Source organism: Tenrec ecaudatus, chromosome 14 (genome assembly GCF_050624435.1).
Source record: "Tenrec ecaudatus isolate mTenEca1 chromosome 14, mTenEca1.hap1, whole genome shotgun sequence".
Classification (NCBI taxonomy): Eukaryota; Metazoa; Chordata; class Mammalia; order Afrosoricida; family Tenrecidae; genus Tenrec; species Tenrec ecaudatus.
The window spans coordinates 30,446,478-30,459,813 of NC_134543.1; the positions used below are offsets into that span (position 1 = coordinate 30,446,478).

A 13,336-nucleotide genomic window follows, 5' to 3' on the forward strand; every position below is an offset into this window, starting at 1 on the left:
AGTTGGCAAGAAGATAGATGTACGGGAAAGTTGAACCACTATATGTATTTATTGTTACAGTCCCTACCGTGTCAGGCTTTTGCGGTTCTTTCTGAATATTGGGTAGCACCAGCTCATCCACAGTATCTAAGATTGGAACTTGCTGGGTGATGAAGGTTTGATCTGGAAGCTTATCTTCATCCCTGCAATAATGGTAAAAAAAAAAAAAATACAACAGACATCCTAGCAACCATGCACACATGGAACTTGATTCAGAACAACTGTGTATGCTGATACTATGGACTTAGAATGACCCTAAGGGGGTGGGGGAGGGAGGGACCAGAGTAGAAGCACCCCATAGAGCTTACTAGGTTGTACTCTTAGCAGGAGCCAATCACCAGGTCTTTTCTCCCTCGGTGCCACTGATGGGTTTGAACTGCTTACCTTTCAGTTAGTAGCCAAATGCTTAAACCTTTGTGTCACCAAGTCTCTCACCCAAGTCTAGCTCATACAAGATGCCTAGAAGAATTATTGTGATTAGACTTATATCCATTGTTTTGGCAAGCGATCTTACCCACATTCCTTTGTTTCTCCACTGTTTGAAACAATACAGTCAGGAACTGGAGCTCTATAACTCTGGTGATGTTTTCTGTAGTTAGGAAAAATCAACAAACATAATGAGGCAGTCAGTGTCTGCTGCCAGTTCCACTACATTTTCAAAGTGCTAAATAAAATGCTTTAGTTGGATGGCCTCTTTTAAAACTGAACTTGTACATACACGGAGGCTATAAAATGTCCAATGTTAATATAAACCTAAATTGTTTTAAAGTTGAGGCATGTACTCCAAGTAAGGGTGGAGGCTTAGAAATACTACACAAACAACAAAGACATGAGCAAACAGATACAGAGTGAGAACCTGGAGTTCTGAACCTGAAGGAATGAACGCTAGATGACCTGAATGCCAACAGCATGGGTGGCTGGAGTAGGAGGGAGCTGACCTGTCCCCTGTTCCCCACTGTTCCTCAGGACATGGACAGGGGGCAAGCCTATATTTGCCTGCTTGGCAGAAGCTGCAGAATCCTACTCAGCACAGGTAGAGTTGACAGAGGCTGCCAGGGCCCTAGGCCCAACCAAGACAGCTTAGGGCTACTTTTAAACTGGCCAAGCAGGAGGGCCTGTAAGTTCATGGGCTGCACTCTAGAGTGCCCACCAGAGCAGAAACTTGAAAGCCCATACTGGGGACTAAGAAAGAGAACACTGCTGTGGGCTAGTTCCTGCCAGGTCTTCTTTTTTAAATTTTTCATTTACTTATTTTTACTTAGAGATTTCATTTGTGGTTTTTTTGGTTGCCTCAACTGTTTCCTTGTTGGTTTTTGTTTTTTTTTCTATTGTGGTAGTTTAAAAAAAAACATTCCTTATTCCTCCACGCAACTCAATGACCTCTGCACTTCCAACAGCTACATCTAGTGGACAAAGAAAGACCACTGCCTATTCTAGAACCACTTCATCAACAAATAAACATATACATACACCAAAAAAAATCCCACGGTGTCTAGACAACAATTACAGTCTATACAAAGAAACAGAGAAAAACACAAAACAAGTCACCAATATACAAAGCCAAAAGACCTTCCTGAAGAAGAAAAAGTATTGGAACACCCAGAAAATGAATTCAGAATACTGATAAGGAAAAAGATTGAGAGAGCTATAGAAAGGGGGGGAAATATCTATGGAGGAATTCAGGAGAACACTAAAATAGCAATCTGGCAAAAGGAATGGAAAAAAAACAAATATTAACAAAAATAGAAACAGCTATTAGATATCCAAAAGATTAATATAAAGTGGTAGAAGGGAAATTTTTCAACATAATAAAGGCCATATAGGGCGATACTGGGAGGGTAGAGGGTGAGTGGGTTGGAAAGAGGGAACTGAAAAAAATAAAAAAAATTTTTTTTTCTTCTTTTACATTTTATTAGGGACTCATACAACTCTTACCACAATAAAAAAAATTTTTTAAAAAGGGGTAACCTATTACAAGGATCCACATGTGACCTCCTCCCTGGGAGATGGACAACAGAAAAGGGGGTGAAGGGAGACGCTGGGAAGGGCAAGATGTGACAAAATAATAATTTTTATAAATTATCAAGGGTGCAGGAGGGAGGGGGGAGGGGGGAGGGAGGGGAAAAAGGACCTGATGCAAAGGGCTTAAGTAGAGAGCAAATGCTTTGAAAATGATGAGGGCAAAGAATGTACAGATGTGCTTTATACAATTGATGTATGTATGGATTGTGATAAGAGTTGTATGAGTCCCTAATAAAATGTTTAAAAAATAAAGGCCATATACACAAAGTCAAAGGCCAGTATCTCACTCAATGGGGAGGCAGAGAAAGCATGGCTTTTGTGAACAGAAACCAAAGATGTCCTTTCTCGCCACTTTTATTTACTACTGCACTAATAGTAAGCACTATTAGACAACAAAAAGAAATCAAACAACTAATTTATGACAAAGGGCCAAAATACACTAAATAGGGAAGAGATTGTCTTTTCAACAAATGATACAGGCAAAATTGTATTCTCATTTGCATAAGAATGGATCATGAATCATACTTTACTCCACATACAAAATGAACTCAAAGGGTATTCAAGTCCTAAATGTAAAGCATAGAACTATAAAGATCATCAATGAAAAAATAGGGACAAACAACACATGGTATAAACACACTGTCAAATACAATGAAAAACATAGCAGAGATAGATGACTGGAACCTCCTAAAACTAAGACACTTACGAGCATCAAAAAGTGAAAAGAAAACCCACCGGCTGGGAAAAATTCTGGGCAATGATATATACATTAATCAGAGGACTAATCTAAATTCAACAGAAACCTGCAATACTTCAGCAAGATGAATGATTCTCTTAAAAATAGGGAGAGGACATGCTGAGTGAAGTCAGTCAAATAAAAAAGATAAATATTGTATCAAACCATTGTTTAGAAAAACACCAAGAAAGGTTTGTAATGAATACCAGGGATGGAATGCACAGGGGAGGCAGTAGGCCAGAGAGTCGATAGGTGTTTGCTTGGATAAACAGGGAATAAAAGGGGTGGGGGTGGGGGCAAATAGGACAAGCCATTGAGAGATTTGACAAGTTGCTTAAATTGCTGACTGCAAGGAAGAAAGAAAAAATCTGATGTGTAAATGTCTATCCAATCCACAAGAATTTGTGGGGAGGGAACACTAAATCTGAAGTATGTTGAATTTGAGATTAAAAAAACACAAATACTTTGGAGATTATGATGATGATGATACATAACAACCATCATAGTGTTGAAGAAAACATGGCCAGAAAAGTAGCCTTCCCACCAAAAGAGCAAAGGTTACTCAATGGAGATAGGCCCACCATGAAAATGTCTCCTTATACTTTGGGTTTATGAATAGTAAATACACATCACCAATTCAATATTCTAATTTGAAAGTAAGCTTAATAACATTACACAAAGCATAGAAGCAAATTGATTTGCCAACAGTTACCCTACTCCTAAAACGTCCTAAATTATGTTCATATCAAAGCAACAAATTCATTCTTATCTCCTGGTTTTTCCTTCATCCAACACTGGCATAGAGATTGTAATAGGCTTAGACATGGTTCCACTGTAAAGTTCAGTGCGTAGGTGTGAAAGATATCAATGAGGTTCCTATGTTTCCACAGTGTTTAAAACAATGTATCATGGAATTGGCTGTATTTCCTGGGATGTGGAAAGATCAACTCACAATGGGGCATTCACTCCTCCCTCAATGCAAGAACACTTTGCTCTAATAACCTGGCATTCTGTGATGCTCACCTTACCTACACGATCACTGAAGACAAACTGGGTGCATAAGCTAATGTGGTGAAGAAAGCTGATGGTGCCCGGCTATTACAAGATATAGCGTCTGGGGTCTTAAAGACTTGAAGTTAAACAAGTGCCCATCTAATGGGGAAGCAACAAAGCCCACATAGAAGAAGCACACCAGGAACCTGTGTGATCATGAGGTTTCGATAGGATCAGGCACCAGAAGACCCCAAACAACCAACCATTTTGATGCGAACGAAGGGGCTGGAATAGAGGCCATAAACCCATCTGTAGATAATGGACATTCCCTCACAGAAGGGTCACAAGGAAGAGACAAGCCAACCAGGGTGCAGTATAATGCTGACAAAACACACAACATTCCTCTAATTCTTTCATTTCTCCCCTCCCCCCACTATCATGATCCCAGTTCTACCTTACAAATCCGATTAGACCAGAGCATGTACACTGGTACAGATAAGAGCTCTGGACACATACAGAATCCAGGACAGATCAACACCTCAAGACCAATAATGAGAGTGGCGATACCATGATGATAGTGGGAAGATAGTGGGGAGAAGAGGGAAAAAGGGGGAACTGATGGCAATATCGACGGACAGCCCCACCCCACCCCTAGGGGGATAAACAACAGAAACGTGGGTGAAGGGAGACAGCAGACAGTGTAAAATACGAAAATAAAAATCATTTATAAATTATCAAGGGTTCATGAGGGTGGGAGGGTAGGGGAGTGAGGGGGGAAAAGAGGTGCTAATTCTAAGGGCTCAAGTAGAAAGAAAATGTTTTGGAAACAATGATGGCAACGCATGTACCAATGTGCTGGATACAACTGATGTGCGGATTGTTATAAGAGCTGTAAGAAGGAAGGAGATGGGTCGGTCAGGGTGCGATGCAGCACCGATGAAGAAGACAGCTGTCCCCCAGTGCCTGAATGTTCCCCCCACTCCCCTACTGCCATGACCCGAATTCTACCTTGCAGGGCTGGCTAGAGCAGAGGATGTACACTGGTGCAGATAGGAGCTGGAGGCACAGGGAATCCAGTGCAGATGATACCTTCAGGATCAGGGGTATGAGTGGCGATACTGGGAGGGTAGAGGGAGAGTGGGTTGGAAAGAGGGAAGCAATTACAAGGATCTACATGTGACCTCCTCCCTGGGGGACGGACAACAGAAAAAGGGGGTGAAGGGAGACGTCAGACAGGGCAAGATATGACAAAATAATAATTAATAAATTATCAAGGGTTCGTGAGGGAGGGGGAGGGGAGAGCAGGCGGGGAGGGGAGAGTGCGGAGGGAGGGGGGGAAATGAGGAGGTGATGCCAGGGGCTTAAGTGGAGAGCAAATGTTTTGAGAATGATGAGGGCAATGAATATACAGATGTGCTTTACACAATTGATGTATGTATGGACTGTGATAAGAGTTGTATGAGCCCCTAATAAAACATTTTTAAAAAACGAAAGAAAAAAAGAGCTGTAAGAGCCCCCAATGAAATGATTTATTAAAATAAAATCATTAAAAATTAAATAGGGCATTCGGAATCTATAGTCTCAATTCTGTTCTACCTCTTTAATACTTGGAAAATTATCAGTGATTCAAAAGTCTACAATTCTTTAAGCCCTTTGGGTTGTATTTTTCTTTGTTGTCTCTTTACCTGATTGTAAGCAGTCATCAATCAAGTTCTAGCCCCAGCTCTTTATTCCTTTCTCTATCCACTCTCCTAGACTCAACTACCAAGTCTTAACTGAGCCCATTAAAAGCTCCCTCCCCAAACTCTCATCTGTGTTTCAGTCTTTATTTCCAAAAGCCTTACAAGCATTTGTTCTCTTTGATACATATGCCATTGCTTCCAATTCAACAATGACAATGCTCCTTTCTATTTTCTCCTCCTGGAATGTGTTTTCCTTCCTTGGGGCCTGTTAATTCCTATTTCTCTTTTAGAGGTCATCTGAAATCTTTTACTTGTTTAAAAACTTTCCTGAGCTCCCTGATTACGTCAGATCCCCCTCCTTTAGGCTCTCCTATCACCAGCCGTAAACTCCTCCGAGCCTGTCAGAGTTGCGCTTTTCTCTTTATTGTCGGTACCATCATTTGAGTAATGCTTTTGCCTCATCTAGACCATAAACAGGAGTCCTGGTGGCAGCCTGTTACTCATTAGGCTGTGGTCCACAAAGTCAGCAGTTTGAAACCACCAGCCGTTTCGAGGAAGACAGGGCTCTCTACTCCCGTTAACTCACAGGGTGACTATGAGTCAGCAGGGACTAGATGGCAGTGAGTTTGGTTTTAGTTTGGAGACCATAAACTCCATGAGATTAAGGAATGATAGCTTTTTCTGTTCAACACTATATAGTCAATACCTAGTAGGAGTACAATGTATAAATGTTGAATTGACTAATGGATAGATGAAGTAAATTTGTAAGTTTTCCTCCAACTGGTTTCCTGGTTTTCCCATGTACTTGTTATACCACCATTTCATTTAAGTTTTTTTTTTAATAACTTCACCATTTATTTTTTTAAATTTCTCTTGCCTCTATCATTAAGGCTTGTCTCTTTCCATATTTCCCATATTTGGACTTCTCCCACTTTTGCCTAACCCCCTCACCACTGCATGCCCAGAGTAGAAGAACAATGTCTGCAGGTTCCAATTCTGGCTCTGTCCTCTCTAATCCATCATGATGTCTCCGTGTTGAGTTAAGACAGCACTGAGAACACTGGCCTGTGAGCCCTTTTAGTGCAGGAATTATGGGTTATTTATGTTTATATCTCTCCAAGGAAGAAGGGGTAAAAGTATACTATTTTAGAATCTACAGTAGCATAAAATACAGGCATTTATGCCTGGTTTCTCAGGTTTGTCCTAATTTCATTTATAGATTAACCCTTATTTCTAGTTACTCTCTGGCAGACACCAAATTTCTTTAAACCGGGTTGTTTTTCCTCAGTGTTGTTCCCTAAGCACCATGCCCATTTCTATTTCTGGGCTTTGGCTTATTTATGCTGTCTGCTAAGTCCCTTGTCTGGTCTGCCCACTCCCCTCTTTCCAATACCCCACTATTATTCAGGAGCCTTCCCTGACGCCTGTAGCCCATTAATGTATATTACTGAATGCCAATTACACTTCATCGTGCCATCCAATTTTTCCCTTACTGTACTTGGTTTGTTTGATGGTCATCTTTTTTCCTTTTTTAGTTATTTGAAATCAAGAACAATTAATTAATTGTTATTAATTCTTTTGGATTTCCGGTTGTATCTAATAAACAGTCAAACATAACAAGCACTCAAAAAGTCTTATGTTAATTTAGCTACTTTACAGGTGATAACAGCAACAACAACAAAAAGCTCACTGCCATCAATTCCATGCCAATTCACAGCAACCCTATAGGACAAGGTAGAACTTCCCTGTGAGTTTCTGAGATAGTAACTGTGTATGGGAGTAGAAAGCCCCGTCTTTCTCCTGAGGAGCTGCCAGTGATTTCAAACTGCTAACCTTGTGGATTACAGCCCAACACATAACCACTATGCCACCTGGGCTCTGGTGACAAGGGCTATCATTATAAACTATATAGTGGAGAGAGAGAGGAATTAATTCAAAGGAATTGGAATTCTAATTTCCTTTCTAGAGCTCTGCTCTACCTTGGTATTATAGACTCAACCCACAGCTCACTTTTAAAAATCACTTCTCTTTGCAAAGCAATAAAATATGAATAATTGCTATACTTAAGTTGCTACTCACTCAGCTGAGCAATGTTATAATTTTTTTAACAACCATTACTTCTCTTTAATCACAATTCAGCTTATTCATTTACTCAATTTAACTTCCAGTGTTTAGCTCTAGGATGAAGCTAAGCTGTTGGGCCATTTTCTATTTTCTGGCTCTTTCCTTTTAAATGAGAGCAAGATTGTTGTTCTCATCTGATTTCTAGCTTTCATAACTACTTAGTTTTCATTACAAAAATAAGGAATTACCTAGAAGCGGAACCATTCATTTTAGCAAAGAGCAATCTCAAGACTTTTTCCTTCTGCTCCCAGGTCAGATCTCCAATATCCACATCTCCTTGAATATTTGGCCTGAAGAATTTCAAAGGAAAAAAATGTGAAGAAAACTATGATCAAAGTAAGCTTCTTTTCTAAAAGAAAACCAAACAGCATGACCTAGAGCAAAGTTTCACACCATAACTGAATGTTGTTGGGTTTGCCACGACAACAAATAGCCTGTCCACAACCAAATCATAACGTTGAAAAAGATATCAACATGCTAGCCAATGTGGAGTCGCTGGGATGGAAATGTCAAAATGCTTAGCAACATGGAAAACTGTTTGAAGTCAAATATTAGTGAAATGAGCACAATAGAAAACAGCAATGCAACACTATGGGCCAGGTGCACACAGATACTAAGGAAACATGAAAAGAAAAGAAAATACAGTGATTTGGTGAGAGTCTGCTTTTAGCCTTGTTTTGACTATAATTATATTGTGATTTTAGAAAATAGCATAACTTCACTGCTTGACGGCACCTAACAATAACTGTATTTACTCCCAAATAAGGATGCAGTTAAGTTTTCTGGATTATAACTTTCCTAGAGGATTCATAATCTAGTTGCTAGTTACAAAAGTTAGCTGACATATACAAAGAGTATAGGTATTGTATAATGCAGTGGATATTTTTGCATCTAGGTCAATTCGGTTATTACTTGTGGAAAAGTTTCATTTTTTCGTGTGTATATCCACATATACGTCCACTGTCCTCCACCAATCTGCCTCTTACGTGGATGTCATACAACTTTAACCACTGTCTCTGTTGCTGTACAAAAGCAGCAGGGGCAGGGAGAGGCCAAAGAAAAAGCCGGGGAATTGCCCAGTGGAGGAGGAGTGTACCTCCTTATAGTAACTATGTGGGGAGCACTTTGTTTACATTTATGTCCCTTAAGATGGCGTTGTTGTTAGGTGCTGTCGAGTTGGTTCTGACCCATCGTGAACGTTGCACAACAGAAAGAAACAGTACTTAGTCCTGCACCGTCATAATCACCCATTATCACAACCATGAAGGCAATACTTAGGAGAGTCGTTCCTTCTTTTTCACCGATTCTCTACGAAGCATATTGTCCTTGTTCAAAGAACATGAGATGAAGTCTTGCCGTCCTAGCTGCTAAGGGGCATTCTGGTTGTACTTCTCCCAAGGTAGATTTGTTAGTTCTGGTAGTCCTTGCATTTTGAATATTCTTTGAAACCACCATAGTTCAAACACATCAACTCGTCTCTAGTTTTGTTTAAGGTTTAACTTTTGCATGTGTATGTGGCAACTGAAAATATGGCTTGGGTCAGTGCACCTTAGTCCTCAAAGTGAAATCTTTGCTCCCTAGCACTTTAAAAAGGTCCTTTGCCCAGTGCAACACACCATTTGATTTCTTGATCACTGCTTCCATAGGCGTTGGTGGGGATTCAAGTAAAATGAAATTCTTAAAAAGTTCAATCGTCTCTCCATTTATCCTGTTGTTTATTGATCTAGTGGTGAGGTTTTGTTTTCCTTTGTCTAAATTTCGAGTTTATAATCCGTATAGAAGCTATAGCCTTTGTCTCTATCAGTAAGTGTGCTTCAAGTCTTCCTCGCTTTCACAAGGCCAAGGTTGTGTCATCTGTACAGCACAGGTTGTTAGTGTCTCCTCCCATCCTGATGCTGCCTTCTTCCTAGAATCCACCTTCTCTCCTCAGATTATTTGCTCAGCACGCAGACCACGTACGGTGAAAGGATGCAATCCTTTCTGGTTTTCAGTCACGCAGTACTCCCTTGTTTGGGCATCAGTCACTGGTTTGCCTGCAGATTCCTTCAGTATTGCAAACTCAAGGCTTACATGTGTTTCCAGTTACTCAGCTTAGGAAATGCTGCTCCTGTTCCTCTCTTTCGGTTTTCTAACCGCCGGTCTTTGTATATTTCATTAATACTTTATTTTGTCTTCTCCAGCCACCTTTGAAATGTTTTGTTGGACGTTCGCGTCATGATTTCTTCCTTTTGCTTTTTAGCTTCTCTACATTCTCTCACACTCACTCTGGTCTTTTCTTTATTTCCCATCTTTTAAACGACCTTTTGTCCTCTTTATGTACAATAGCCTTGACGCCATCCTAAACCTCATCTGGTTTTTAATTATCAGTGTTCAGTGCATCAAATCTGCTATTGAGATGCTCTGTAAATTCAGGTTGGGTATACTGTAGCTTTTTCCTCCAGCTTCAACTTGAACTTGTATATGAGCAACTGTTCCAGTTGCCCCATGGCCTTGTGCTGACTGATGATACTCAGCTTTTCCATCGTCTTTTTCCACCGATGTAGTCCTTTTGATTCTTGTGTGTTCCATATAGCAAGGCGTATGTGTGTAGTCACTGTTTATCCTTCTGACAAAGGGCATTTCAAATGGCTAGGTCATTGACCTTGCAAAATTCTACCATGTGCTATCCCACATCATTTCTATCACCAAGGCCATCTTCTCCAACCACTGATATTTCTTTGTTTTCAGCTTTTGCATTCCAACCCCAGTAATTAAGATTATTAATGCATCTTGATTGCATGTTTGATCAATTTCCAACAGCGTAAGTTCACAAAACTTTCAGTTTTTTTCATCTTCGTCATTAACAGTTAGTGCATAAATCTGAGTGCTATTCCTATTAGCCAGTCTTTTTCACAGGTGCATGGACATTATCTTATCACTGGCAGTGGTAGTGAGAGACCTTAAAGTGTTCTTTTTGACAATGCATGCGGTGCCTCTTTGTCGATGTGTCCTTCCTGGCAGAGTAAACCATATGATTGTCCACTTCCATAAGGCCAATAGCAGTCCATCTCAGCTAACTAATGCCTTGGATATTGAGCTTCAAGTGTTCCATTTGATTTTTGGCAACTTCCAGTAATATATACATCTATATATGAAACTGCTTTATGTATGATAGCCAACTTGCTTGCCTTGCTAAGTGAAAAGAGAAATTATAGTAAATCTCTAGGTTAAAAAAAAGTGGTACCACAAACTTCTAAATAAGGTAAAATAAAATATTATATTGTGGAATACTTTAGGAAAAAATTATCTTTCAGAGGACTTTATAAAGACCACTGCATATAGTTAACTCTCTTAAAGGGCATATCATTTAAAAGAATCTACAAACTGTTCCATTAAAAACAATGAAGCACTCTGAGTGTTAAGTACACAATAGTGGAAGTTCTTTTAAGCTCCTTGAGTTAGGGTTTCTGAAGAGTCTGATTACATTGGAATATAAAATATAGTTTATTTTTCAAGATAATCTTCAAAACAAATGATAGTTGAATCAAAAGTTAAAAGAAAAGTTCACTACTACAAGGATCTACATGTGACCTCCTCCCTAGGGGACGGGCCACAGAAAATTGGGTGAAGGGAGACATCAGACAGGACAAGATATGACAAAATAATAATTTATAAATTATCAAGGGTTCATGACAGAGGGGGGAGCGAGCAGGAAGGGGAAAAATGAGGACCTGATGTCAGGGGCTTGGGTGGAGAGCAAATGTTTTGAGAATGATGAGGGCAATGAATGTACAAATGTACTTTACACAATTGGTGTATGTATGGATTACGATAAGAGTTGTATGAGCCCCTAATAAAACGATTTTTAAAAAGAACAATAAAAAAGAAGAGTTCACTAACAGACAAAAATGCCAACAAACTTACTATATATACAATGCCACACATTTACTTGTTTATATACGCGCAAACATTCTGCTACCTTTATCATAATGTCAGTAGATTTCTGGGTGGCATTAGGAGAATGTGTGGGGTCTTTTGGTTAATACTAAGATGGAGGAGCACTACTGGCTGTCTTCAATTGATGGGACAGGTTTTAAACAACAAAGAATTATTACAGATTGGGCAGTATATTCATATTTTAAATTATACATTTCATTAGACAATACTAATTATATATTTCATCACAGAGTAGTAAAAGAAACATTCACATATTTCTGAAATATGCTTATCAAAATGTTTAACTTGAGTCTAGTTGAGCTTTGACAAACCAATTTCCATTTGATAGGAAACAAGGTAAAGGAACAAGTTACACTAAATTACAATGGGATTCTATGGGACAAATAATCTAATCTCTCCCAAATCTCTTCTCATGAAATGGACTCACCTTCTAAGAATCCCTACTAACCCTCCTCAAATCCTGAGCACAGTGGTTACAATTACTCAGTTCCTTTCTTCTGGTCACTTAGAGCAGCGGTTCTCAACCTTCCTCATGCCATGACCCTTTCATACAGTCTCATGTGGTGATGATCCCCAACCATGAAATGACTTTTGTTGCTACTTCATAACTGTAATTTTGCTACTGTTACGAATCGTCATGTAAATATCTGATATGCAGGATGTATTTTCATTATTACAAATTGAACATAATTAAAGCATTGTGATTCTTCACAAAAATATGTAATTATATATTATGAGATATTTATTTCTAATGACAAATTAAATTTTATCTTGAAGCATGGGTAACAGCCTTCGAACCAGGTACTCATATGTGGGCAGACCCGCCTGGAGATGAATAGAGGGCGGTGTCTCGGTTCCTAAGACCATGGGGAAAAAAGGGTCGTCCAATGGTCTTAGGCAACCCCTGTGAAAGGGTCATTGGACCCCCAAAGGGGTCATTGACATAAAGGTTGAGAGCCAATGATTTATAGTGTAACTTACTCAATTTTTGTGATCCAACTGAACTTTTCAGAGTTCCTATTTCTCTACAAGGCACAAAAATAGCAGGGTAAAAGAGAATGTATTAAAATATTGCTAGTACCATTTCTCAGCGTCCATTAGATCCTGATTCACACTATTGGTGCTATGCTCTCTACCATCAAATGTTCGAATTTTGGGGTACTCCATTTTTCCTGCGCAAGCTGCTCTCATTTTTAAGTTGAAAGCCGTTTTTGCTATCTGCTTATATTGCTTCCTGTTAAATATGATCTGTTGCTTCACATGATGTAGAGCATCCAGAAAGAACTTCTCCACCTCTGTTCTCTCATCCAGGATGTTCTTGGCTAGCTTCTTCACTCGATTCAGCTCCCTCTCCTTCATCTGAAGAAGATGCTGCAGCTGGCTGATTTCGATGTGACCCGCTTTATTCTCTAGTGTTGCCTGTTGCTGCAGTTTTAAAACTTCAACCTCAAACTCTCTGGTCATACAAGTCAGGGCAGTCTCCAAGCTTACCACCTTTTTCTGAAGGGTTTGAATTTGTGATCTCTGCTGGTTAAGTTGCATAATTTTTTCCTTAACCAATAAGTCATTGATCTCCTAAAAAGAGAATGACAAAGAGGTCAAAGATCAGGGTTTGGGGGTTTTCCCCCTTCATAATTCTAGAACTCAGAGGTTACTAACTTCCATTGCTTCATAGGAGGTGATCATTCTGGCTCTGTGGGTAGAGAGTGAAAACATACTAGGGCCCTTGGCTAGTCTGATAAAGGCACTGATTTTTTTTTTTTTACAAATATTTGAGTATCTGCTTTTAATTCTTTAGAGTGGA

At 39.5% G+C, this 13,336-nt stretch overlaps 1 protein-coding gene across 1 annotated transcript in view; it reads right to left on the reverse strand.

Moving 5' to 3' along the window:
• The window catches only part of BBOF1 (basal body orientation factor 1), a 60,459-nt gene that overhangs the window by 8,573 nt on the left and 38,550 nt on the right, over positions 1-13,336 (reverse strand). Inside the window, exons 8-11 of the mRNA XM_075530833.1 lie at positions 12,614-13,107; positions 7,785-7,886; positions 554-628; positions 68-182 (exon numbers count right to left, since the gene is read on the reverse strand). Coding sequence (XP_075386948.1) covers positions 68-182; positions 554-628; positions 7,785-7,886; positions 12,614-13,107 — 786 coding nt within the window. The remainder of the gene's footprint in view (positions 1-67; positions 183-553; positions 629-7,784; positions 7,887-12,613; positions 13,108-13,336) is intronic.